This window comes from Chamaea fasciata, unplaced genomic scaffold (genome assembly GCF_029207755.1).
Source record: "Chamaea fasciata isolate MVZ Bird 193981 ecotype frontalis unplaced genomic scaffold, bChaFas1.0.hap1 SCAF_3, whole genome shotgun sequence".
Lineage (NCBI taxonomy): Eukaryota > Metazoa > Chordata > Aves > Passeriformes > Sylviidae > Chamaea > Chamaea fasciata.
Genome location: NW_027094088.1, coordinates 624,703 through 651,116, shown reverse-complemented (window position 1 = coordinate 651,116; position 26,414 = coordinate 624,703). Strand labels below are relative to the sequence as shown.

General features: G+C 57.4%; 2 protein-coding genes across 6 annotated transcripts; one reads left to right on the top strand and one right to left on the bottom strand.

Annotated features, from left to right (window-relative positions):
* Positions 1-24,016, bottom strand: KLC4 (kinesin light chain 4). 5 transcript variants are annotated; one of them, XM_066177627.1, is made up of 16 exons: positions 23,847-24,016; positions 13,683-13,949; positions 13,264-13,494; positions 12,888-12,966; positions 12,576-12,801; positions 12,187-12,274; positions 11,781-11,882; positions 11,314-11,487; positions 11,065-11,164; positions 10,524-10,576; positions 8,844-8,911; positions 8,661-8,769; positions 7,765-7,914; positions 1,010-1,134; positions 846-903; positions 1-480 (listed from the first exon to the last, which is right to left on the bottom strand). In XM_066177627.1, exons 2-16 carry the CDS (start codon positions 13,929-13,931, stop codon positions 391-393), a joined length of 1,902 nt encoding a protein of 633 aa, XP_066033724.1. In that variant the 5' UTR covers positions 13,932-13,949; positions 23,847-24,016; the 3' UTR covers positions 1-390. The 5 variants fall into 5 exon arrangements, with proteins under 5 accessions (XP_066033724.1, XP_066033722.1, XP_066033726.1 ...); XM_066177625.1 differs by having other exon boundaries at positions 23,903-24,016; XM_066177629.1 differs by having other exon boundaries at positions 7,792-7,914; positions 23,903-24,016.
* Positions 24,017-24,081: 65 nt separating this feature from the next.
* On the top strand, positions 24,082-25,665 carry MRPL2 (mitochondrial ribosomal protein L2). The gene is made up of 6 exons (XM_066180341.1): positions 24,082-24,317; positions 24,404-24,545; positions 24,636-24,751; positions 24,835-24,945; positions 25,260-25,333; positions 25,421-25,665. Exons 1-6 carry the CDS (start codon positions 24,086-24,088, stop codon positions 25,631-25,633), a joined length of 888 nt encoding a protein of 295 aa, XP_066036438.1. The 5' UTR covers positions 24,082-24,085; the 3' UTR covers positions 25,634-25,665.
* The last annotated feature ends 749 nt before the right edge of the window (positions 25,666-26,414 follow it).

Genomic DNA, 26,414 nt, shown 5'->3' with positions numbered 1-26,414 from the left:
TCGCTTCTAGGGTCGGTTTTATTTAATAAAATAAAGTACAGCGATCATCCGGCGGGGGACCGGCGTCCCGGGGGCACGGGGCGCTCCCGCCGCTGCCCCGGCCCGGGGACGGCCCCCCCTCCCCGGGCTGGCGATTCTACCTGGCGAGCGTGTGTGACCGGTACCGAGCATGCGGCCACCGGAGCCGCGGGCCCCGGTGAGCGGCGGAGGAGCATGCGGGCGGGCTGCGGTGCCCGAACTAGCTAGGGAGCCCCGGGGGAGGCCGGGCTGGGCAGGCAGACGGTGGCACGAGAACCGGTGATGGGGAGAAGAGAGGAGGCGGTGTGGGGAGGTGCCGGGCGCTGCCCCGTGCAGCGCGAAGCCAGCGTGCCCAGCAGCGCAGCAGCCAGCTCAGTTGGAGGAGAGCAGGGAGCTGTGGGAGGACAGGTCCATGCTGCTGGCGCTCAGGCCTCTGCTCTCCGCACGGAGGCCTTGGGTGCCCTGGAAAAAAAAATACGGTGCCCGTGAGGAGTACCTGCAATCCACCCCCATGGCCCAGAGGTGCCACCCCAACTCCCGCAGCCCTTGCCTGGCAAGCCAGGGCAGCCCCGGCGCTGCTGCCACACACAGCAGCTGCTGCCTTTGCTCCCAATCTTTGGCTGAGCTTTGCGGGAGGGAGGTGGGTACTCGGAAGCAAGACCTTCATATTTGGAGCTGTGGCCTCAGACGAGGGGCTACAAGCTCAGGGGTTTCTCAGCACTGCACCTGGGGCCCACTACTGTGCCCCTTGCCCCCTGCACGGCCAGCCACACAGCCCCCAGCCTCACACAGTCCTGTGCCAGCCCCACCACTCACGCTGCACTTACCTCAAAGGAAGCATCGCTAGACTTGTGTAGGTAATTTAAGGAGGCAGCTCGTTTCATGCTGTAAGAAAGGAGAGCAGATGTGATGGTGCTGTGGGTGGTCAGACCCAGACACAAGGTGGCAGGGCCCTCCCCTGCCCTGTATGCAGCCCGACCCTCACACGTACCTGGTGTTCCTGGGCTCCAGGGGACCGTTGCCCTGCAGTTTCTTGACCAACATCTCACTGCTCCTCCGTATCACATCCCGGATTTTTCCCAGGGAGCTGCTGCGCTGCAGAGTGCCACTGCCATCCTGGACACAGAGACACAAGCCAGGGTGATGGCTGAGTGGCACTGATCAGGCTCTGGCATGCTGCTGCTGAGTGGCTGGAACTGGCTCCAAACATCCTCTTGCCCACTCGCACTGAGGGTTCAGCCCTGGCCCAAAGCAGGCTTACTGCTCGCTACGTGGCCTCCTCTCACACGGTTCTCCACAGGGCACGACAACCGTGGAGTCAGGGACCCCTGTCACTATTGTCCGGCTCATCCAGCCTGATACTCCCTCCTGCCCAGGGCAAGCTCAACACCCAGAGGGGCTGCTGACCTGCCCCGGGCCCCTGGCACAAATGGCACTGGCATCTGCACAATCCTGCTCGAATGTGACACAGCTCCATCACCTGCAACAGCTCAGGCAGCAACTACCAAGGAGGTCCCAGTGGCCAGGGGGGCAACAAGCCCTCTTGGGAGTCCCAAGATGAGGGATATTTTTGTCAGGCTAGGACAGGTTGCTGGGACTTTCATTTCGAGGACTCTCTCCTCATTTGCTGCTGGCTGGAAACCATCCTCATCCTCTCCCTCCCCTTGCCCTTCACCACACCATCACCATTCCTCCTCTCTGCCCAGCACTCACACACATGCACACCCTGGTCGTGCAGGCTCACTCACATCACACAAGACCATTTCACATTGCACACGCAGCCTTGCCCCACCTCCAACACCCCCAGGACAATTAGCTTTGAGCCTTTGGAGCAATTCGGGCAGGTGCACTGGGGCTGGACTCATTTGGCTGCACCAGCACCACACCACTACTCCTAGGGCCCCCCAACTTTAGCTGCAGGCCAGGGGTGGCACTTTGCAGGGGGCTTTTAATGTCTGCCTGCTTTTTCTGAAGACCAAAACAAGCCTGAAATCTTGTTCCCAAACCTGTTTCCTCCCACATGCCTCCAGAAGTCCCCAGCACTCAGTGAGGTGCTCTCAGCCCTCGACAGGCTCCAGTCCACCTCCTGCACTTTGCTCCACGTGCATGCAAGGCACAGGTTACCAGCATGACACCACACCATGCCACCAAGCTCTTCCCCTGTGGCCTGGCCTGTTACATAAGGCTGTGACACCACTGCTGATGTGGAATTACTTTTGCTCTGATGACCTGGTAACAGCAGTCTTCCCTGCTCCTGCTTTGAATGGCCCCTGTAACGCTGGGGCAGAAGAAAAAGATGCAAAGGGATGGCAAAAGCCCCTTTACGCCTTAGGAAGATGTGAGGGAGGCCCCTTTGAAGCACTCCAAATGACCAAAATGCCTTGTGGCTCAGCACTGTCCAAGCAGCTCTGCAGGGAGGCAGGGTCTCTGCCTTAGGCAGCCACCCCTTTGTGCCGACCATTACAGGTTGTGGCCCTTGGGGAAGGCTTTTCCAGCACTCCTCTGCTCTGATTACCCAAGTTGATCCAGCCCTAGACTGTTCTCTAACAGCTGACCAGGACTTTTCCTACCAGCAAACCTTCATCCCAGTATTCATCTCATCCCTTCTTGGATAAAACAAGTGCATTGAACCTCTTCACAATCCCACTGGGATGAGGGTTTTCCAAGTTGAGAGCCATGTGCTGCTGCTGCAAAGGGACCCATTCACCAGAAATGCAGAGAGCACCCAAAGCAGCAAAGTAAACAATTCAAGTCCTGCACGAGGCACCCCGGGCAGGTTTTGGATGAGCTGAATATCAGTGTGTAGCATTAGCAAAGGTGGGGAGGTGTCTCTCGCCTCCCCACCAGACTTGCACTGGGTCACCATTCTCCCTGCAGGGCACTGCTATGCCAGGCACTCTTGCTTTTCCCAGGGCACACAAGCCAGGGGTGGAAGAGGGAGCACAGCTGGGACAGGGGAGCAGGACCATGGTACAAGGGCAGCAGAATCAGGCCAGGAAGTATGCGCTCTTGTATCAGGGCTGGAGGATGGAGCCACATTTTCCCAGCTGCAGTGATGCAGACTGACTGCAGACCAACACCAGAACCAAATGCTGCTGCATGCTGGGTTAAAAATAGCCTCTCTTCTCCCCCCACTCCCTTTTCCGACGGGTTATTTTTAACCCAGAACATTTATGGGTTTGGTTTGCCGCAGAGCCCCCACCCCATTGCACCCACCAGGATGAGAGCATTAAAAAAAAAAAAAAGCAGCTCCACCACTGAGCTCCTCTCCACTGCATGCTCCCACCCCGCCTAATGCATGGAGGCAGAGGACTTGGCCAGGATTTGGCAGCATGTGGAGCTCAGCACTGAGGGACACAATGGGGTGTTTCTTTGGTTAGACAGAAATGCCTGTTGGGGAAGGTCCAAGCTCAGATGGCCCGGGGCAGCCCTGCCACACACGTTACAGAGCTGAGATTAGCAGCAACTCCAGTCTGGAGGACAGGGAAAAGCAGAGTGGAGCTGGGTCCTGCATCTCCAGTGCTCAGCCTGGGAGGGGTGCCCTGGGGGCAGCACATGCCCCTGCACACACACAGACAGACACCAAGCACCCCCAGACCTGCTCCAGCAGCATCTGCACCCACCACCCCAGGGCTGACCGACGCTGGCCTACAGAGCATGGAAAGAAGCACAGGGCAGCGATTTGGGTCAGTCTACCTTTAATCAGAGGTATGGTTGTTACAGCACCAGGTCCAGGACGTGGCAAAGCACAGGGGCAGATGGCCCTGAGGTCCAAACACACCCTGCACTGGGAAATCTCCAGAAGCATGGAGCAGCACTGGGACAGAGGGGCAGGGAAGGCACAGCCCTGCAGCACTCAGCCCTGGGCTCCACACCCCATGGTCCTGAGGACAAGCTTCCTTTCAGTAAGCACAAGCTCCCAGGGGAGCAGCATGCATGTACTCCAAGGCCTCTGCACCACCACAGGAAAGCCAGGCCCAGACAGACACAAGCACATTTAGTATCACAACCTGCCAGATGACTAGCATAAAGAAAGGTTCTAGCTAAATAAATAAGGAGGAGTCCTGTGCTGGCCCCTGGGCTCTATCCTGCTGCCCACAGCCTCCCTAGCTTTCTTCCCACATAGGAGGGCCAGGGAGGTTCCCTTCCTATAGGAGGTGGGATGAGAATGTGCACTCAAGGATGTGGGACCCAAGTGGAGGTCTGGCCCTGGGACACATTCCATATCCCAGTAATGACTAACAGCACCAGAGCCTGCGAAGGCCTGAAGCCATCAGAGGCACTGAGCCATCCCCACAGCCCCTCAGGGTCAGCACTGTGACCCTATTGGTACCAGGGTTACACATTTCCCACCCATTTGGCTAGGGACAGCCAGACGGCAGTCAGTCCCACACATCTGTGAGCAATCCAGCCCCTACCCCTGCAGCAACCTCCCTCCAGCCGTCCCACCTGCTCCCAGCACCTCCAGCCCTAGCCCTTTACTTCCTCACACCCATCTTTGCACCTTCCTTTTCTCCCAGTCACGCTGCTCCAAACCAGGCCATTCCCCATCTCAGTCACTTCTAATGGTCTGCGGTCTGTCCCCTGCAAAAAACCTCTCCTTTCCTCCTACCCCTCCTCTGCTTTCAAGGAACAGCAAACAACTTCACCCCCACTTCTCCCACCAGCCATCCCTAAGCAATGCAGCAGTGGGGGGCTGATTCACCCCTTAATGCCAGGTGAGAAACCTGCCTATGGCACACAGTCAGGAATCTGCAGCCAAACACGCTTGTGCTGGCCAGTTCCTGCACACAGCCCTTGGCTGTTGCCCCCTCGCCTCATCTTGGGTGTACGGTAGCTCTGTGGGCTGCCCTACACTCCTGCGCCCCTGCAGAGAGACCCACGCACTGCTCCTGGGTTACAGAGCTCAGCAGGGAGGAGGGCGGCAGGATGGGGACCGCCCTGTGCTGCAGGGAGAGCCCATCTCACCGGGAACCAGCACAGGTTGGCTACAAGGCACTAACACCAGCTAAGCCTACGGGGAAGAAAGCAACTGGGCACATGACAGCCCTGCCTAGGCCAGGCCTCCCTGTCCCGTAAGGGCCCTCCACAGAGATGGAGGGAAGGAGCTAGGAGGGCCGAGGCTGTCTAGTGACAACGGAGCCGGCAAGCCTGCAGTGAGGCAACCCCCCGCAGGCCTGGGCCCCAGGGATGCGCCAGGGCGGGCCGAGGGTGGGGGCACGCAAGGGGACGGTGGCCCCTGGCCTGGGGGAGCTGGCAGCTCCTCGCAGATTCTTCCTGCTCCTGCTGGCCACGGGGCTGGAGCTGGGCCACGTGGCCAGGCACTCCTCCGCAGGCGCCGCGGTGCCCCGGAGCGCCAGCAGCCTTGGGGGACCGGCGTGGAGCTCTCGCCGAGGAAGGAGGGATGGTGTGGAGGAAAACTCGGAGGATACAACACAAACATCCAGGTGACTGCGGTGGAGGGGAAAGAGGGAGTCTCGGGAGGCATTTAAGCCTAGTGCACAGAGAGGAGAAAGACACAATTTACAAGGCTGTGAGGTTGTAGGTCATCTGGGGAGCAGGTGGGACGAGGCCCAGGCTGCATGCAGAGACCACAGGCCACATCTGGGCTGGGAGAGAGCCTTGTGAGGCTGAAACTGCGGCCTCACTTCTTTGCTAGTGGGCTTAGCGGGCTGGCAGGAACAGCTTAGCTCAGGGAGGAACAGCCCGGCTCTCCTGCACCGAGGGCTCCCTGCTACTGGGCCTTGGGTACCTGCCAAGGTCCCTGCACCACGGAGCTGCTGCCATCCCCCTGTTCTCACATCCCCGTTACCTGGGCAGCAAGCAGCTGGTCCAGGCCCTGGGGTGCTTCCAGAGCTGCCTCTGGGCACAGGGCACCCCGGGGGCTCCCACAGCCCCGCCTGCAGCAGAGGACAGCCAGGGGAGGGGCAGCAGAGGCTGCTTGAAGGCAGCACATCTGAGGTCTCTGGACCAACACAGAAAACAGCAGGCCGTGACAGACAGGAGCAGCAGGAGCTGCCTCAGCCTTCTTTTGCAGGGAGCTTCAGTACAGTGCAGGGCTGCTGGCTCAGAAGAGAAGACTGGCTCTGCGTGCAGCAGGCTGGAAAAGGAATCATGTGGCAGCAGCTGTGTCCCCCAGGGTGCTGGGCTGGCCCTCAAATCCTTTATTTACAGCTGTCTGGGTCACAGAAGCTCTGCTAAGACCCCTGGGGAAGGGTCATATGAGCAGGGACTATTCCCTGGGACTGGCTGTGGGAGAGGGTGGCACTGCCTCCTTGCCTTAGGATGGTCAGAGACTGTCAGGAAGGTCTCCCAGACCATCACCAGTGCAAAGAGATCACCCAACACCAAGCACAGCCAGGAGGAGCTGCAGAAAGACACCAGCCAGCATAGGGACCAGGTGATTCTAATCCAAAGCTGCAGACCTCTCTCTGTGCTTGTCTAGCCCCCTTACTAATGGTGAGTGCAGGGGCCTAGAGTTGGTGCCTTGCCAGAGCTAAGGCTCTCTCTGGTCCTGATGCCAAGACCTGGGGCAAAGGACAGCCTTGCATCTGGGTTTGCTTGCAGCCAGCACCCTAAAGCTGCTGGGTCCACTTGAAGGCCTGTTTTTCAGATCCCCTTCAGCCACCTCCTGCGTACAATCCACAATCAAGAGAGCCAGCAGGCTTCAGGCTTTGGGTGTTGAAGGGCTGTCATGGCAACAGGGAAGAAAAAAAGAGGAAGGGAGGGAGCTCATGCAGGTGGGAATAGAGCAGAGCTAGGTGGGGAAGGGTTAGTGACAGCAGATGTGAGGGGGCAGCAAAGGACTCTGTGTGCTCAGTGCCTTCCTGTGCCAGGCTGCAACAACCCCAGCTACCCTATGCTCTCAGAGTTTGCAGAAGGAATGTAAGCATTAAGAGCTCCAGCAGCCCTTGAACCAAGCACCCACCAGCACCATGCTCACTTGTTGCCTCTTCTCCATTCTCCTGCTTGCAGGAGACAAAAGGCACCTGTTCCAGCCCTGGATCACTGCCTTCCTCCAAACTCAGTGCTAGTGACCAAAGTCAGCCTCAGTGCAGGCCTAGACAGGTTCAGGTTGCCCTGTCTGTGCCTCAGCTAACATCAGTCTCTTGCCTCCACTGGTCAGCTCAGCTTGCCATCCTGCAAAGACCTGCCTTTTATCCCCTCTGCTTGGCCTGAGCCTGCCGAGGGCACGAGACCAGGAGAGGGGGACAGCAAAGAATCTGGCTACAGACTATTCCTGTGCCCTGCAGTCAGTCAGTCAGTCACAGACACAACAGGCATGTCACACACACACAGCCCTGCCCAGGCTCAGCATCGTCAGTGGCACAGTGCAGGACAGACAGCCAAAAGGCTCTCGCAGGCTGGGGGAGCCCGAGGTGGGGCTGATGCTCTCAGCCAGGGCCTCCAGAGGGGAGCAGCAGGGAGAGATGTTAATAAGGTTACAAGCCTAAGATTAAGGGCAGACCAGGACGAGTTCATGCTGTGCACTGCCAGGGCTTGGCAGCTCCCTGGAAGCAGGAGCCCTCAGCTGGGAATATCTGTCCTGTACACCAGAAGCCAGACCCAGACACGCACCTTTGCGGGCTGGCTGGCTCATGCCAAGAAAGGGGAAGGAGATGTGCAGGGAATGAATGGAGGCAGACAAGGATGCCACGACAGGCCAGGCGGGGACAGCCCTCAGCCAGGCTGTCCCTCCCCTCTGGCAGCCGGCTGAGGCCATTCTTGATGGTGTCTTGTACTTACCCCGCTCCATTCCACGCCCATACTCACTTCCTCGCTACCGTCTGTGGCATTCTCGTACTTGACGCTGCCCCCCAGGCTCCGGTGTCTCTCTGTGCCATCCCCCTCCTTCAGGATCTCCACCACCTTCGTCTGGTTGATTGGGTCAATGCCCTGCAAGTAGGAAAGGATGAGCCGTGTTTTGTCTTTCTGTGCCCCTGCCCTCTAGAGATCCACTGTGCCATCAGTGTGCTTGGTTCCTGCTCCCTCTCTCTGTCACTGCCCCACCGCAGCCAAAACTGCCCAGCACAACCAGGATGGAGCCAAATGCCATCCTGCACTTGGCAGTCTCTGAATTCCCAGCTCAATGAGTCCCCACAAGGCCATAACCAATCCCGTGGAACAAGGGCTTGCTACCCCAAAGCTGACAGCTTTTTTCCTTCACATTCTGAAGTGTGAAGGATTCTACTCTCCTTCGGTCTTTTGTGCTAGGTGCTTACAGCTCCTGCTTTATTATTTGAGGATTGAGAGGAGTTTAAGGCAAGAGGTACTCTTAAGAAAGTCTAGGTATTTTTTGCCTCTGGACAGAAAAATCTGCGTGAAAAAAACATCCCAGTAAGTGTAGTTCTCCCCAGTAGCTGACACAGCCCAGTGAGGTGCCTTAACCCAGCTGCAGTATTTCTGCACTCAGTGAGCCATGCCTTCCCCAACACGGAGATCTGCTCCACCCGTGCACACATGCACCACCCCACACACGTGTGGGCCCCTGAACAAAGGCATCCCCAACGACCAAGGCCCTCGGGTGCCATGGGAACGTGACCCAAGAACATCAGGGAGGCCCAGGAGGGTCCCTCGGCACGGCCCAACCAAGGGCAGTGCCCTGCCGTGCCCCCAGAGCAGGGGAGGTCCCTGGGGGTTACCTGTCGCCGCGAGCGCACCGCGCACTCCTCCAGGGTCTCGGCCGCCTCCAGCTTGCCCTGGCGCCGGTACAGCGCGCCCAGGTTCCTCAGGGTGGTGTTCACAGTCGGGCTGAGGGGACAGAGCGAAGGTGAGCAGGAGCCCCGGGGTCAGCCCTGCACAGCTGCCCACACACCAGCTCTTACCTGCTAACCTTACAGGCCTTGTACCAGCCACCGTACTCGGCATAGGGAGCGCTGTCTCTGTGCTTGCTCTGCAGGGTGGGGAGAGCACAGAGCTGTTAGTTCCACACCAGCTGCCCTTCTCTGCCCTGTGCTCTGCCACAGGATGCTGGGTCAGACCCCAGGCTGCAGCCCTGCACCAGCCCAACCTTTGGAAACTCAGTACGCAAATGCAGTGATGAAGCTCAGCAGCTTCCTGGTAGGAAAGTGAAAACCACGTTTGCTGCAAAAGATTTGGGCCACAAGCAAAAGTGGTATCCTGGTTTCAGGAAGGAGCATAATCCCATCTCCTTACCCCCTTCCACGGCACCAAAGGCAGCAGGGACAACACAGCCTATTCTCATGGAATAATGGAGGGCATGACACCCCAACCAAAATGCAAAAGAGAGACAAAACCCCACGGGCATGCCAGTCACCATGGGCACTAAATCCCTCAGCCAGGAGTAGTAAAGGAATCAGCCAGCCACATCCCAGCCTTTGGCCTACAAGGTCAGGCTTGCCCTAGAGCAGCTCAGTCCAGTCAGCTGCGCCCTCCCCATGGCCAGCCTTTGCACCCCAAAGCTGGCTGGCCCTGTCCCAGGGGGCCATTTTTCTCACTCAGTCCTACAGCACTTCTCAGCTCTTTATCCCACATGCCAGAGTCTCCCTGTGCCATAGGCACACGTAGTTTCCCTCACACCAGAGCCTACAGAGCCTGGGCAGGCACCAGGGACAGGGGAGTTCAGGACTCAGTAGATCTCTCCTGTAGAGGCAGCCCTAAGGGGCGTCTGAGCCTATGAGGAAAAGTGTCAAATCCCTCAATGGGAAGACACAGGATGCTGTGGAAGCACCTGCCAGTGCCCTGCTTTCAGGGCTGACAGGATGGGACTCATCAGTCACTAAGCCAAGGCCGCCAGACTGCTGCCTGAACACTGTAGGGCTGGGGCCTGCTCTGAGGGTGAAAAAAGAGTCCCACTGCAGGCAGAGGACCAGATCAGAACCCCTCATTCTGCTGCTTCACCCACCTGCCAAAAAACAGAGGGGGCCTCACACTTGGCAAAAGCTAAGACATGACTGCTGCATTTACTGACCACAGAGCAGGGCCTGGGCTGCAGGAGCAACAGTAGCTTTGCCTTTCAGCCTACTCCAAGGCAAGCACAGTCCATTTCTATCCTCTTTCAGAGGTCAGCTAGGACCTGCCCTGTGCAGAGACCTTTTTCAGATAAGGCTACAGCTCCTAAGCAAGGTGACAGCAGCAGTTTCTTCTTGACCTCCACTTTTCCCTAGAGAGCCTGAGAGCTGCTTCAGAAACCAGTTATGCTCTGGGTACTGGCAGCTCTTTGGAACAGAGTGCCAAGGCCTTGCAGCACAGCCCTCTGCCATCTGCCATCTTCCATCATCTGCATGCCCAAGAGGGATCAGTCACCAAAGCAGAGAGAGACTGCAGCCATGGCTGAGAGACTGAACAGCCCTGCCCAAGGAAAAACACCCTGCTCTCTGATGGGCCTTCCCTCCCTGCTGGCCCAGGGAGCAGCAGTGCTGTATCCCCACTCTCCAGACACCTCCTGGCCTTGGCAGCTCTTCAGGCTGCAGCTTCTCCAGGAAGGAGGAGATAAGAGATAGGCAGTGATAAGAGAAGATCAAGCCCCCTGGGATCAGACTCACCTTGCTCATCTCCTCCCTCTCCTCTGCATGCATCCAGATTGGCTTGTGCTCATCTGTGTGGGGAAGAATGCAGAACAGGTCCACTCACCACCCCAGGCTGCTGTTCACCTCCTGTACAGCCCAGCACTCTGTCCCAGAGCTGGCACCTCATCAGAGGGAAGGGACACTCCAGATCCTCCCCCCGGCCCCTGGCCCAGAGTCCAAGAAAGACAATTGACACTGCAAAGGCAGGACGAGGGAAGGAAAGAACAAGTGCTCCCAGCAGAAGAACATGTGCCAGGTGCACAGGAGAAATTTCAGCCTATGCTTGAGCACAATTGTGCCATTTACTATTCCCAACCCTGTAAAGACTGGGTTGAGACTCCTGAGAGAAGAGGGGGAACAGCATAACACACTAGAATGGCAGCTTCTCAAGGGCTGCCCAAGGCAGGGGCCCTGCAAGGCATCCCATCCCTCAGTCCGGGCAACACCAGAGCCAGACAAGTCCAGGCTGAGAGCCAGGAAAGCCCACCCCAGCCCCAAGGGCTCCTGCTGTACAAACCATCCACAGAGCCAAACTCCTTCACGTGAGCACGGGTAAGGATCTCCTTATACAGCACCTCGGCATCTTTGTATTTGCCTTGCTTCAGGTAACAGGAGGCCTGCAACCAAAACAAAACAGCTCCAGCCCCACTGGGAAACAGATTACCTGTGCCCACCTCCTGCAGCTATTGCTCTAAGTACCAGGCAGGGCTCACCTCTCCCACAGCACCCCTCCCCAACACCACATGGCCTCTCCCCAGTGCCTCACCAGGTTGTTCTTGGTCTTGGCCACGTTGGGGTCATCAGGACCCAGGCAGCTCTCGTAGATCTCCAGGGCTCGGCAGTAATAGTACTCCACCTCATCATACTTGCCCTGGTTCTGGCACAGCAGGGCGAGGTTGTTCAGCTGCTTGGCCACATCAGGATGGTCTTTGCCAAGAACCTGGGTGAACAAAAGAAGAGAAGCCACAAAGACTGCAGAGGACTGCTGGAGTTAGAAGACGCTGGAGTCCCCCAGCACATGCCTATGTCAGACAAAAGCCAAGCTCTGGAGAGGCGAGGAGGAGAAATTCCACCTTCCACCTCCTGGCAGGCCTCTCTAGGCCTGCAAACACTGGAGAGACAAGAAATGTGGTGGCAGAATCAGCAGTTGAACAGACTAGATAGGCCCTGGATCTCCCACATGCATTGAGGTAATGGGAGAAAGGCCACAGAGAACTGAAAGGAGACTCATACCTTCTCACGGATCTCCAGGGCTCGCTTACACAGCGGCTCTGCTTCTTTGTACTTCCCTCTCTTGCCATAGAGAACAGCCAAATTGTTCAGAGTCGCTGCCACCTACAGAGACAGAAGGCTCTCCGTGAAACAAAGCAAATTCCAGCTGGACCAAACCATGGGCACAAGCAACAGTAACAGTGACTGCCCCATTTCCTCCATGCCTGCAGTGCAACTGCTTCTCAAGAGAAAAAGGTCCAGGGACAGAAGGCTGCCCTGCCTGTATCACAGGAACCAAGAGAAGCCAACTCTTTGCAGGCCATACTGAACCAGCCAGCAGGAAATACTGAAGCAGTGACACATTGCTGGAACTGTGCCCCAGCAGCTCCCAAAGGTGAAGTGACTGAAAGAGGAGAGAGACACTCACCGCTGGGTGGTCTTTGCCTAGAGTCTTCTCACGGATGGAGAGAGCATCATTCAAGAGGTGTGCTGCTTCTTTGTACTTGTTCTGATCCCTGCAGTGCAAAGTCAACTAGTTATTTGGGATTTGGACACTACAGCCCAGAGCAGGCAGAGCGACGAACAGCGCTCCTTCCACACAGACCCAGCCTTCACAGTCCTTTCATTTCTCCATTCCTCCCTGCTTTAGTCAGTCCCTAGTTATATCTGGGAGTTTGTCAAACCAAATATCCCATCTAGGCCAAAACCATTTTGAAAGGCAAACCACTGGAAGCTTGGGGAGCCCAGGATGTGCTGTAAGTGGAAACAGGAGATGCAGAAAGCTGTCCTGGCCCAGTCCTGCCCCACCACGCTCACCTGTACACTAGTGCGAGAATGTTGAGCATGGTAGCCACATCAGGGTGGTCGTGGCCTGATGTCTTCTCCAGGTCCTCCAGTGCCTGCTTGCAGAGCGGCACAGCCACCTCATAGCGTCCCTGGGAGGCGTACTGGATGACAAGGTTGTGGAGGGTGCGCAAGCGTGCGGGAATCTCATACCCACCCTGCTGGGCAGCTGCCACGGCACTGCTGTGCTGGTGGGGCACTGTGGGCACAGAAATAAACACAGCACAGTTGGCCCAGCAGGCTCGAACAAGGACGGGCAGCACCCATGCGTGAGCAGATACTTACATCCAGGACCATGCTCCTCCTCTTCATTCGGGAATAGGTCATCCAGGGAGTCCTTGGTGGAGTCACCCTCCTTCTCCTCCTGAGAGGATGAGGATCACAAATAATGGTGGTTCTCAGCAGAGACAGCAGCAGCCTGGGCTGAGTCAGTTGCCAAACTCTCGGCCCTTCTGCAGCCCACCAACACGCTCAATTTCTGCTGCTGTCTCTGCCACCGTCTCCTCCCACAAAACAAAACCCAGAGACTGCCCCATGCAGGCCCCCTTTAGCTACAGGCATTGCTGTGAATGGGAAGGGGAAAAATCCAGGGCAAGGTTATCACACGTAGGCAGTTCTCCCGGACCCACAAAAGCAGCTGCTCAAAAGGACTGGGGCATACCGAAGGCGAGACATCCTCATCATACTTCTTCAGCTGGTTCATGAACTCCAGGTGTTTCTTCTCCTCCTCCAGCTGGGCCACGGTCTGCTCACTGCGCTGCAGCTTCTGCTGGGTGTTGGCCAGCTCGTCCCGCAGCCACTGGTTCTCCTGGCACAGCCTCCGCACCTGAGCGCGCAGCTTCTGCTTCTCGGACTCCACGGCGTTCAGGTGGTTGGACAACGCCATCATCACCTTGTCAAGAGTCTCAGTCAGTAACAACCGCAGCCTTGTCTCCCCCTCGCGTGCACCTTAGGGGCCAGCCATGCTAGCCTTCTACACTTAGCCCCTTCCCACCCCTGCAGCTCATGGGAAATGGCCACATGCCCACCCCTCCTCTGTCAGACCCAGGTAACACCTCGGGGATCACCCACCACTCTCACCTGAGCTTCTCCAAGCCCCAGCTCTATCATCTCCACTGACTTGCGGAGCAGGTTGGATTTCTCATGCACGAGATTGGCTTCTTCATCCTTCTTCAGGCACTTGATGGTCTCCAGCAAGCTGTGCAGGATGGAGTTGTGTTCATTCTTCAGTGCTTCCAGCCCTTGCATTACCAGCTTGGTGTTAGAAATTATCTCCTCTTGGCTCAGCTTGTCCAGTTTCTCCTCCCTTGGGTACACCATGGTGGACATAGTCCCGCTCCTGCAGCCCTGCACAGAGACCAACACAAAACCTGAGTGCTCCAGGGCTGTGTCAGAGAGCCACAACCAGACACAAACACCACAACCTCCTTCAAGCAGTCAGAGACAGCATTTAACTGATTGCCTCCCCTAAGCCCTTCTCCTTCATCTTCCCCTGTCCCTTTGGCAGCAGGCAGCTGTCAGGGCACGTGCCTCTGCTTCTGTGGCTGAGAGTGCTGGCAGCCAGCGCAGGTGACCCACAGGACAGGAGACAAAAAGGCTACAACCAGCGGTGACCTCCAACACCCCCACATTCACAGCAGGGGGAAGACTAATTTAGCTTCCATTTAAGAGCAGAGATTTGTGGTTGGCAGCTGGGGTTGCAATATATACACCTTCTGCCCACGGACCACTGATGCAGAGAGGCTGTCAGAGCTCAGCACCTCTCCTGCAGAAGAAAGGAAACACAAAGTGGAGGGATGCCAGCTCAAAGCTTTCTGTTTCTTCAAAGGAAAATCTCCTAGAAGAGCACCTCAGACAGGGAGGCATCAGTGGTATTACTGTGCCAAAATATTGTCTGACCAGAAGAGTACGACCTGAGGATCGTGGCTTCCATCTTCATTCACCCTGCTGCCACTCCGAGGACTACTCAGGATGGCCTAAGAGCTCTGTACTCCTTCCCTGTCCTGTTTCCTCCAGATACACCACGGGAAAGGACTCAGCTACTGCCTTTGCACAGGGACACCAAGCTCTACAACCCACAATGTTAGTGTGGCTGCAAGATCCCTGCATACAAAGTCCAGGAGCTAGAGGCTGAGACACAAGGGGCAGGCAAGACCCCTTACAGCAAGACCCTGGCTGCTCCATGACTCACAACTAGCACAGTCACAGCCTCTCCCACCAGCTGGGCCAACCCAGCAGCCTCCTCACGTTACCCAACAGTAAAGCCACCTCCCATCCCGCTATCAAGTCACTCCAAAACCAGCCTCCTGCAATGCCCGGCACAGGCAGCACCTGCCCAGCAGCACCTCTTTGCTACCTGCAGCTGGCAGAGGCCTCTGCCACCTGAGTGCCCAGGGCCCTGCTGCCAGGAAGCTGGCAAACTGCCCAGAAGCTACACAGGAGGAGGGCAGGGAATTGCTGCCAGCAGATCTGCCTTTGACCTCCTGCTGGACCCACCTCTGCGTGGTTTGAGCTCTTTGTTCAGCAGCTGCCTTGTGCCTGTTTTACTGCGAGAACAGAAATGCTGTCCCAGCTGCAGGAACAGGGCAAGCAGAGCTCCCCTTTCTGGCAGGGCTCCTCTTCTCCTCACCTGTGCACTCTGCCCAAGTGCCAGGGAGCTACTGGGGAACAGGCCCTGAGCAACAGCGAGGCCCAGCTTCCTCCTCACTGCAGCACTTAAAGTGAAGATGACAAACAGCACCGCGGCAGTTGTTTTAAGTACACACACCTTGTTATTAAACCCACTCATCTCTTCCTCCAGCTGTTTTATAGGCCTGAACTCTACTCTCCACTCTTGTCTGGTTTCTGTTCTCATGATGTACATCCATCCCTTGGGAAGGCAAGCCCTCGACACAGTGGAGACCTGACTGAACCCTCAGCAGGGCCGAAACACCTCGTGTCTCTTGGAGACTGGATTTCTGTTCACACCTCTGAACAAGAACTGAGTCATCCTCCCCCAAAGTCACAATGCTGACTTCACATTCACTTCATGATCCAGCATCAGCACCGACTCTGAGTCATTCTTCACTGTGTCTTTTGGGTACCAGTCATGCTCCACATGCATTTAACCCTGCACATTGGGCATTTTACACCAAAACAGTCTCATCTGGACCATGACTTAGGCCAGTTTGCTTTGGAGAAGACGGTTTGGTAAGAATAGCATGAAAAACCTCATTAAGGTCAGGATGGAGGACACAGACTGCTGTTTCAAACTGAAGAATAGGTTTGCTGAGAGTTGGTTGCCACTCGTACCCTATCTTCCAAACTCATTCTCTAGAAGCCGGAATTTGGTCAACAGTTCCCCTGGTTATTCTTTTCCCCACCTTTCTAACATGCCCGGAGTGCAATGGACACAAGAAAATACCCAGGATAGCCTCATACTCAACACACAAAAAACTAGAGCTCTGCTTTAAAACTCTCACAGCTGAGCAGCACAGGTCCCTGTGGGTACTGGGCCCATTGTGAAATGCACACAGTTTTCATGGAAGCATCCCTTACGTCCACACAGAGATCTTGCTGCTGTCTTTAAGAAGTACAATACAAACAGTTTGAGAAGAGGAACATGTTACAGGATAAAAAGTCACCAGACCTCACACCTTGCTAGGTAACAGAGTCAGGCAGGCAAGACCCAGATCCATAGAAAATCAGCCTCATTAATTCCTCTGAACACAGAACTACTCCTCAACTGTGAAACTGCTGTGTGTTAAACCATCAGCATCCCTACTACAGCAACTTTCCTTCTTCAGCCCCTTCAGCAGAAAATGTTCACGTGTTTCACAGTCTTCACAATCAACTTGTTTTTTGAAACTGCAAAGATTCCAGAGTGAGAAGGAAAAATAAATCAAAACATCCACAGCATATAAGACTCATCCTACCCTGCAACAACATCCTCAGATCCTTCAAGGCATCCCAGTAGAGGATTTTTTTCTCTCACTGGCTGTGCAAACATCTGCACCAACCTTGGCCTTTCTCCCCTAAAGTGACATCCTGGAAGCATAGCTCTGCTAGGAACCAACATATTTCCATGTTCAACCATGGGCAGAGGATTGTCCAAGCTGGACAGAGGGTGCAAAACCCAAGAACAACACACAGCTGCTCAACGAGAAAACGAAGAGGAGACTGCTGAGAATTCATTTGAATGCTGCTACCACTTGTACAGCAAAGGAAAGCAACCAACACCAGTGGGAGCTGACTTAGCCTTCCAAAGCAGGAATTTCCCCCCAAAGCACTCATTTCTAGTTCTCCCCAGTGCTGGCAGGTCTACACTCAGTGCTCAGCCCTCCAAAGAGGAAACGCTCACTATGGCAGCCAACACCAAGGTCAGGCAGGCTGAGGCTGCTGTGGATGCACTCTTCCTACTCCTTCACATTCAGTAAGGGGCACTGAACGTCCTTTATCCAGGCAGGAAACACTCGGAGGTTTTCTGCAGAGAGGAGGGGACACATCACCGTTTGCCTTTTGCAGGGTGGGGCTCAGACTGGAATAGGAAGAATGCTTTTCCACCAAGCTCCTTGAGAGATGGAGAGCCCTGTTCCCAGCCTCTCCTGCTGCAGTGCTCATGGACCTGCAGGTGTCCCAGCCCAGGTCTCCACCCGCACGTTTCCGCTCTAGTTGGCACGTCTTCCCTATTTACAGCGAGCTGCTGGAATAGCCTGCCTTCCCGACAGCACCCATCTCATCTCCCCTCTTCTGCTCCCGCTTGGAGGACAGGGAGGGAACATGCGTGCACTGGGCTTTGTGGCAGCTGCAGCAATCAGCCGGGAATCCATCAGCAAGTACATCCTGCCAGGCACAAACCTTCCTCCTGCATTCAAGTGCATAACCGCGAAATCGCTAAGCATCAGCGATTCCAGCAGCTCATTTTTCTGCCTCTCAAAACTGCTCCCACATGCGAGACCTTTGAGAGGAAAGAGCTGGAAGCTTCGCTGCTTCTATCTTCAACCCACAACATCTACAAGGATGTCAGATTAAACGGGTTCAAGTGAATCTTAAAGCTTAGGTTATGATGCCTAATGCTAGAAGACTTATGGGGGTGGCAGAGGAGAGGTACTGGGGAAATCAGGAGATCACCACAACAGGACAGAGAACTCAGGTCTACGAACAACTCAAATAACGCAGTTCATTGCCTCTCTGCATGCACAAGACAATAGCTGCAGCGTCTTTCAAACTGCAGATGGTCTGCCAGCACTTTCTGCAAAGATTCTGTAAAGTGAAACAGATTTTCAGAAGCAAATTCTTCTGTAAGAGAAGGTGATTCCAGGATATAAGTGATGTAAGGTAGCTGCAGAAAGATAGCTGGGCTCTGGAAAAAGCTTCCTGTGGAAAAGAGTAAGTCTGACCCACAGCAAGAACAAGTGACCACATTTGGGAGATAGATAGCAATGGCTTCCATTCAGAAATGGAAACATAAGGCTTTGTCTTGCTTCATCATAATTATCCCAGTCTCCTCCTGTGAGACATGCTTTTGCTACCTGGAGAAACAGCAAGGTTATACATTTGGGAAGCAAAATAAAAGCAGGGAGGGTATTTTGTTTTGTTTTCCCTTGGACCTCTGCCAGCTCATTACTGTTGAGCAACAAAGGGTTTCTGGAATGACTGGTTGACCTCCAATGAAGATAGAAGTGAGACCGCACGTCTTCTCTCCTAAGGGACACTGCAACAAAACCTAGACCAACCAATACTTTGGGTGCTGAAAAATAAAATAAAAGCAGCAAAAAGCAAACAGAGTGACAAAGTGGCAGCCATCACAGAGGCTGTGTCATGAGCACGAATTTTCCCATTTTTAACCACAGTGTCAGAGAGCAAACAGATTGTGGGAGATTACAGCCAGCTGTGCACAGCCAGGACGCACTGACACGGCCAGGAACACTTGCACACTGACACACCAGTGCTGTAAGAGCCACTGCGCTCAGGGTCACCACCCCAGGTCACCTGGAGCAGAACCACAGAAAGGGGACAAACAGCTGCTGCTGAGCTCCACGTCCAAGCTGCTATTTCCAAAGCTGCTCCAATACGGGCAAAACAAGGAATGCTGAGGTTCACATGAGGCACAGAGTAGGAACGGTGCTCTGTGATATTTGCTATGGTTGCCAGAAATGCCTGGATGTTCCCTGGGAGCCACTAAGAACACACAAAGAGGACATCAGTAAGCAGTCAGCATCCTGGGAAGTCATACCCAACATATCTCTGAGCTGAAATTTCACAGTCAAAAGATGTCACTCTAATGTCCATAACATTCTCTGCCACCAGTTGTCTCGTAAGTCTGTACACCCTACTGCCAAAAAAGAGGACACCTACAGTCCCATCTTCTGCCCAAAGTTCTTTCCCAATGCCAGCCTCCACCCTGGACCTTTCTCGCACTGCAAACAGTCTGGAGAGTTAAATCAACACACAGATGACTTCACGTACTATAGAGGGACTGTCGTGCTTTAACTTTTCTGTCAAGAAGAGTCTGGCTTGAGCATTACTTGAAGAGTATTACTTGGAATGAATGCTTAGAGGTCTTTGGTCCATTCCCTCACTCAAGGCAGGTATATGATCAGGTATCTGTGTCTACCTAAAGGATCATCTCCCAAAAAGGAGACCCCACAAACTCTTCAGACCCCTGTACCACGACTTAGCTGTCCTTTTGTGGGAGAAAAAAAAAAGTAAGAAAAAAAAATCATCTGAATTCCTCAGATAAACTCAATGTGTTTGCCTTTAGTGAACACCTCCTCAGGACAAAGGAGCAAGGCACCACAGCACTAGAAACTCCTCCAAGGCCCAGAGAAAGGGAATGCAGTGCCTGCTTCCTTCCAGCAAGGTCCTGCAGGCATTTTTGGATTCCCAAAGCAATGCACGTGCAACAACACAGCATGCAGTGAAGGCAAGAAGCTGTCTCACCCACATTCTCCTGTGCCCCAAAACCAGAACTCTCCTTGGCATCCAGACACCTCCTCACACGGCTCTGAAGCCAGTCTCCAAGCCCAGGAAGACTTCACCCAACCAGTTTCCCCAACCCTCAGAGTCATGTATAACACAGTACAAGTTGCCTGTGCTGTTGATGTGCCTTGATCCTGTCTGGGGGATAGGGAGGGCTGTCCAGGGACCAAGGCCAGCACTGCTTCTCTCAGCAGCTGACACATGCCAGCTCCAGCTGACCATGAAGCTCTGGGGTTTTCTCCTAGATACTGGAAGTCTTGTGTTGGGAATGTCTGTGCTCACCAGCAGGCTGCAAGAGGCCCAGGGGACAAGGACTAAGGAACCACATTTGCAGCTCAAGCAGAAGAGCTCTCCCGCAAGGAGACGGGAGCTGAAGGGAAAAAGAGCAGGAAGGGATCCTCCTAACATTCCTCCCCGCCCCAGGAGCTTCAGCTCCCTAGCACCCACAATCTCTAATAAAACACACAACGTCACACAACCTTCCTGAAGCCCAGGGCAGGGTGGTGATAAGGTGGCTCTACAAGGACTTGGCCGCAGTGACTCATGCTCACACCACTACAGAGCTTCCCATACCCCTCCCACCTTCCAGACCACAGTTGGAAATGGACAAGACAAAAGGTGCTGCTGATTGTTCTGACTGACCAGAGCAAGCAATTCCTGTCTTACCAAAGAACCATTCAATTCCAATATGGATACATACTCTGAGGAAGACAAAGCCGGTAGCCTGGTTGGCTTTGTATCAGATCATTCACTCCTTTCAAGACCAGAAAGGTCTCACTCCATTTGCTACTACCAAAGAATACAGATATTGGAATCAACAAGGGTTAAAACAAAACAAAACCCCAACAAAACAAACAACAACAGCAAAAGGAACCAACCAAACAAAAAAGAAATAGCACCGATTTTTGCCATTAGCAGAAAACCATTTTGCTCTGGTTGTACATCATATTGTTTACAACCCCAGCTGGCCGGGAAAACCTGCCCCTTCCAGCAGGCCATTGGAATGAGAACAGCAGTCATCACCACTCCCACCAGCAAGCTTATGCTGGCACCTCCAGATCAGCTGATAAGACCTTGTTTTTCAACTTGTTCATGTCTGCAGCAGCTCACCAAATCCATTCTGCATCTGCCGCGCCTGGGACTACAGCGAAACACCATTAAAACACGTTTCCAGGCTAGTGGAGACAAGAGCTAAGCAGCTGGAACGGAGCCAGGGCAAGCATCTCTTCCCAGCTTCAGAATCTGATTGGGAGTCTCGCACTATAAAAAACAGAGCGAGAGCCATTACCTTGCCCTGACAGCATGAAGCAGTATTAAAGCAGGCAGAGTAATTCCCAGGAGCCAGTGCCTTCGCAGGCATCTGTCTAATGTGAGGGCTGTGCACTGGATGTGCCTGAGCAGCACGGGAGATAAGCAGGATGCAGATGGGAGCAGCAGGAGCTCTGGAGCCACTCTGTGTGCCCCGAGGGGCTCTGGTGTGCCCACGCTCCCTCCACGGGGCACCCGCAGAGACCAGCTGACTGCAGGCTGCAAGGCTGCGCTACTATTTCCAGAAGCTAACAGGTTTTGTAAACCACAGCAAGGCAGGCAAAGTCACAGGGACAAACCTCTACCTGCAGAACAAGCAGATCTGTCCTGTCCCTGGCTCCCCTGTCTGGCTAGAGCTCTTTGAGGAGCTACATGGCTCTTTCCCAGCAAACCAAGCGTTTATCCAGCAACTCTGCCAAGGTCAGAATCTTGCCACGTGTCCTTTGTGCCCCAAGAGCCATTTTGGTATTTGGGGTTAATGCCGTTGTTTCAACCTGGACATTCCTCCAAAACAGCAGATGAGAGAACACATGCTTCCTGCTCCTTCTGCCAATTACAGCCAAGCACAGCCATGTTTATTTACCCTGTGTCTGAGCTGGCCAGATCTTTGACCTGATGTGCGCTGAACGCCACCCTCTTTCCCCACAGGCACAGGCAGGGGTGGGTGTTCTGCACATCTCCAAGGCGGCACGGCAGAGAGGAGACCAAGGGCACTAGAGGAGAGCCGAGCACGGAACTGCAGCAGAGTGCCAGATGCCAGCTATGCAAGACGCAGGGAAGCCTGCTGCTCCCGGTAACGTGCTGCTGCCTCCCACCATTGTGCAGATTTCTCCCGGCTGCCTGGCCAGAGCATTCTACCGCAACACCATCCCCCAGCTCTTCTTCAGACACCTCCTTCCCGGCGCATCCTCTCCTTCACAGTGGCTTACCCGCGATTCCCCCTGCCCACCACCTTTGCTAGGGTGCACCTCCACTTCGGAAAGGCTTAGGAAGCCTTTAATTAATGAAAAGACGGTTTGGGGCGAAACAAGGCTCTTTGAGAGCTGCTGCTGTATGACCTGCCTCCGTCATCGTTTCTCCGGCTTTGTCTGGCAGCGGGAGGCACGCCCGCTGCGTATCCTTGAAACAAACAAGCCGGAGAAACCCCTTCACCCCTCAGAACCACCACAGAGAAATTCTGCGCCCACCTGGCTGAGTGAAAGCTTCACAAGGGGAAAAAAGTTTTCATCGGCTCTGCCCGAAACTGCGCATCAAAGCGGCCCTTTGTTCCAGGACGGCTGGGCGCCCTGCCCGTCTCAGTCACCGGATGGGAATGTCCCCCGCCCCACGCCGCGGAGGAGCGGTACCTGGCTGCCTGCAGCGGCTTGTCCAGCGCCGGTGCTCCCGGAGGCGGCGGAGGAGCGGCGGCCGCGGCGCTGCGCGGCCCCGTGCGCGGCGCTGCCCCGGGAGCGAGCGGCGGCGCAGGCACCCGGCGCTCGGCAGCCAACCACACTGCGGCAGGGGGAGGGGAGGGATGCGGACGGGCTCCGGGACACAGGACGCTCGGACGCTCTCCCGGGAGCGCAGAGAGCGCCACGCACGCCAAGCCCACAGCTCCCTCCTCGGGGATCCACGGCAGCGCGGGGCCGAGCCCCCGCCGAGCCGCCAAATGCTGCCCGAGGAGCACCGGCCACCGTCGGGCTCCTGTTCAGCCCGCCAAAGCCCTGCTCCATCCCACCGCTCATCCTGTGGCGGAAGGTTTTACATCCTGTTCGCTACCACCCTGGCCTATGTCCCCACTGCTGAGCCCATCCCAGCCCCGAAAGCCAAGCTGCTGTAGCTGCACGGAGCCCTCCAGATGCGTGGTTGCCATCGCTGTGCCCGCAGCGATGGCCAGATACCGGAGATCTAGGAAGGCTGGAGCCCTGTTCTGTCCCCTCTGCGCAGTGCGGGGATGGGCACTGCTGGAAGCACTTGCTCGGTCTCTGTCTGCTCTTCTCAGAGAGAAGACAACGACACAGGATCCAGCTTGGATTGTTGCCACAGCGATCCCATCCACGGTACCACACGACTGTCATGGTGCTCCCTATGATGTTCCCCTACATCTGCCTGAACCAGTATTGCACGGGTGTTCCTGTCCCTCCCCACGGATTTCCCCAGAAGAGGAAGGGGGTTCAGGTGCCCCAGGAGGAACAGCCCAGCCAGACAAGCAGGTTCTCTCTTGCCTCATCTCACAGCACGTATTTCTTTCCTAAAGCACCTTGCTGCCCTCCATTCCCTAGGTCTGGAAGGCAAACCTGGCCGGCTGTGGGGTACGTACAGCTATGGCACACTTACATGGCACATAAGTTATACAGCAGGAGCGCAGACATATATTATTTGTGTTACAGTGAAAGGCATTCCTGGCAATGAAGACACAGACTAATTATAGAGCAGTGAATCCCGCAGTCTGTGCCCACAGCACCCTGGAAACGGCCACGGCCGGGATTGGGGCTGACCCACAGCTGCCACACACACACTCCGCTCCTCCCTCGGGGGCTCGGGCCCCGCCGGCCGTCCCTGCGTGGCACTCGGCCCTGCCGGCGGGGAGGCCGAGCGCACCGAGCCCGCGTACCGGGAGCGGCCCGAGCCGCGGGGCACCGGCAGGGCTCCGGGGCCAGCGGCTCCCGGTGCCGGAGGGGCTGACCCCGCAGGGCGCGCCTCGCCAGCTCCAAAGTCCGCAGAGCCGGCAGCGCCCTCAGCGCCGGCCCCGCCGGCCCGCAGCGCTACGGCGGGCACGGCCCGAACGCTGCCCTCGCTCCCGCTCGTCCCGCTGCCCCAGCGGACAGGGCACGCTACCGCGGCCGCCGAGCCACCCCGGCCCCCGCCCCGAACCCACACAGGGACCTCCCCAGCTCCCCGCGAGGGTCCCACCGCCCCCGCGGCCGCCGGCGGAGCGTCGCCCCGGGAAGGCCGCCCCCGCTCCGGCCTGCGCCGCCGGGCTCCGCGGCGTCCTACCCCCGCCGGGGCCGTCGAGGGCAGCGATCGAGCCCCCGTACCCCCGCCCGTCCAACCTGCTCGGCGCAAGACCTCGATGGCGGCGCCGGTGGCCGTCCCTGCGCCGGTCCCGGCGGGGGCGGGGCGAGACCCGCGGCCGGCACCACCCGCCCGCTCGGCGGCTCGGCCCCTTTAAGCGCAAGATGGCGGCCGCCCCCGCCCCGCCGGCCCCGCCCCGTCCGGCGGCGCGTCCCGCGGCCATGGCGGCGCTGGGGCTGTGCCGCGCCTTCGGGGCGCTGCTGCTGTCGGCGGGCCCCCGCCGCGCCCGCGCCCCGCCGCTGCCGCCCGGCCCGCCGGGGCCGCTGCTCGCCGCCTGCCGCGGGCTGGGCGGCTCGGCGCCGCGCTGTACCGCCGACCCGCTGTGGAAGTGCCGGGTCAAGTACACGGTGCGGCCCGTGGGCATGAAGAAGACGGGCGGCCGCGATCACACAGGTGTGCGGGCGGGCGGGCGGGCGGGCTGCCGGGGCCGGCCGGGCCCGGTGGGGAGCCCCGCCTGCAGCCGCTGCCGTGTCCCGCAGGCCGCATCCGCGTGCGCGGGATCGGCGGGGGACACAAGCGGCGCTACCGCATGATCGACTTCCAGCGCCTGCGCTACGAGGAGGGGGCCCCGCCGGAGCCCTTCACCGAGAAGGTCATCAGCGTCCGATACGACCCTTGCAGGCGAGTGCGGCGTGCGGGGTGCGGGCTCGGCCCCGGGCAGTGGCTCCAGCCGTGGGCCCCCTGCTCACCCGCCGCGGGCTCTCCGTGCAGGTCGGCTGACATCGCCCTGGTGGCCGGCGGCAACCGCAAGCGCTGGATCATCGCCACCGAGAACATGCGGCCGGGGGACAGCATCACGAACTCGCCTCACATTAGCAGGATAGCAGGTGCACGCCAGGGGCAGCTGTGCCGCTCTTGCCAAGGGCTCGTCGGCCGCTCCTTGCCCAACTTGTCGGCTTCTGTCTTCCAGTGTCAGCCAGCGAAGGGGACGCATACCCACTGGGGGCTCTGCCTGTCGGCACGCTGATCTGCAACCTGGAGAGCCACCCTGGGAAAGGAGCACAGTACATCCGGGCAGCTGGTGTGTCCCCACACAGGGAACCCACTGGTTGTAGGGGCTTGGCACAGGTGGAGAGGAGGGCGGGGGGGCACTGCTCTGAGTGTCCAGTGACAGGGAGTTGCCAGCTTCCCCTCATGTTAGAGTGCAGCACATCCCTCCAGAAAAGCAGGGGCAGCTCTGCCCTGTTGATTCCTCAAGGCCCTGTTGTCAGCAAGAAGTGCTGTATTTAGTACAACAGGCCTTGGGGCATTACCACCATGGGGATGTGCTTGCCACAGGGTGGGATTCTTTGTCCTGCTGCTCAAGGCAGCTGCCTCCTCTCTTTCCTGCTGCAGGTACCTGTGGGGTGCTCCTGAGGAAAGTGAATGGGACAGCCATCGTGCAGCTGCCCTCCAAAAGGCACATGCAGGTAAAGGAGCTGTGCTGTCCTTGGCTCGGCTGCCTGGGCGCACAGGTGTGTCCCCGAGGAGGGCTGCAGTTCTTCTCTGTCCCCTAGGTGCTGGAGACGTGTGTGGCCACGGTGGGCCGCGTGTCCAACGTGGACCACAACCAGCGGGTGATCGGGAAGGCGGGCCGGAACCGCTGGCTGGGCAAGCGCCCGCACACGGGCCTGTGGCACCGCAAGGGCGGCTGGGCCGGCCGCAAGATCAAACCTCTGCCGCCCATGAAGAGCTACGTCAACCTGCCACGGGTCAAAGCAGTGGAGTGACCCCCGCGGCCAATAAAGCGTTTTTCATGCCACTGCTGTCGCATTGCTGATGCCTTTTATGCACAGGGCCTTTCCTCACCTTCCCAGGGGTCAGGTTCTGCCGTGCTCAGTCCCGGGCAGCAGTGGGATTGGTGGGAGAGATGAGTTTGGGGCTGCAGACTGCCTTGCCTTGAGTTTGAGGTTGGTGGGTGACTCGGGGCGGCCAGCGGGCACAGTCGTGTCAAACCTAGCTGTAGGACACCCGAGCTCTTCTCTCACCCTCAGCTTGTGCAGCAGTGAAGGCAAGCGGACGGGAAGGTGGCTTCCAGCCACGGTGACCGGAAGCTCGGGATCACCTCAGCGCCTCACCGCTCCCTGGCCCCGCTTCTGCCGCGGGCCGCTGCTGCGTCCTTCCCTGTCCCACTCTGGCTCCCCAAGTTGCGCACCGTGCTCCCGGCGCCTCATCCCGCCCGCAGCGCTGTCCCCGGTCCCGCAGCGCCGCCCGCCCCGGCCGGTGCCGCCCGCCCAGGCCCGGCCCTCACGGCCGCCGTCGGGCGGGGCCGCGCAGGCGCCCGCGGCGGAGCGGCGCGGGAGCGGTGCCGGAGGTAACGCGGCGGCCCCGGCGCGGCGCCGCGCGGAGGGAGGGCGGCGGGCTGGGCCCCGAGCGGAGCTGCCCCGGGACGGGCCCGGGCCCCTTAGGGGAGGCCAGGGAACGGATGCGGCAGCCGAACCGGGCCGGGTCCGGGGCTCGGTGCCCGGCCGGCGCTCGCTCGGCCCGAGCCTGGAGGGAGCTCTGATGCTG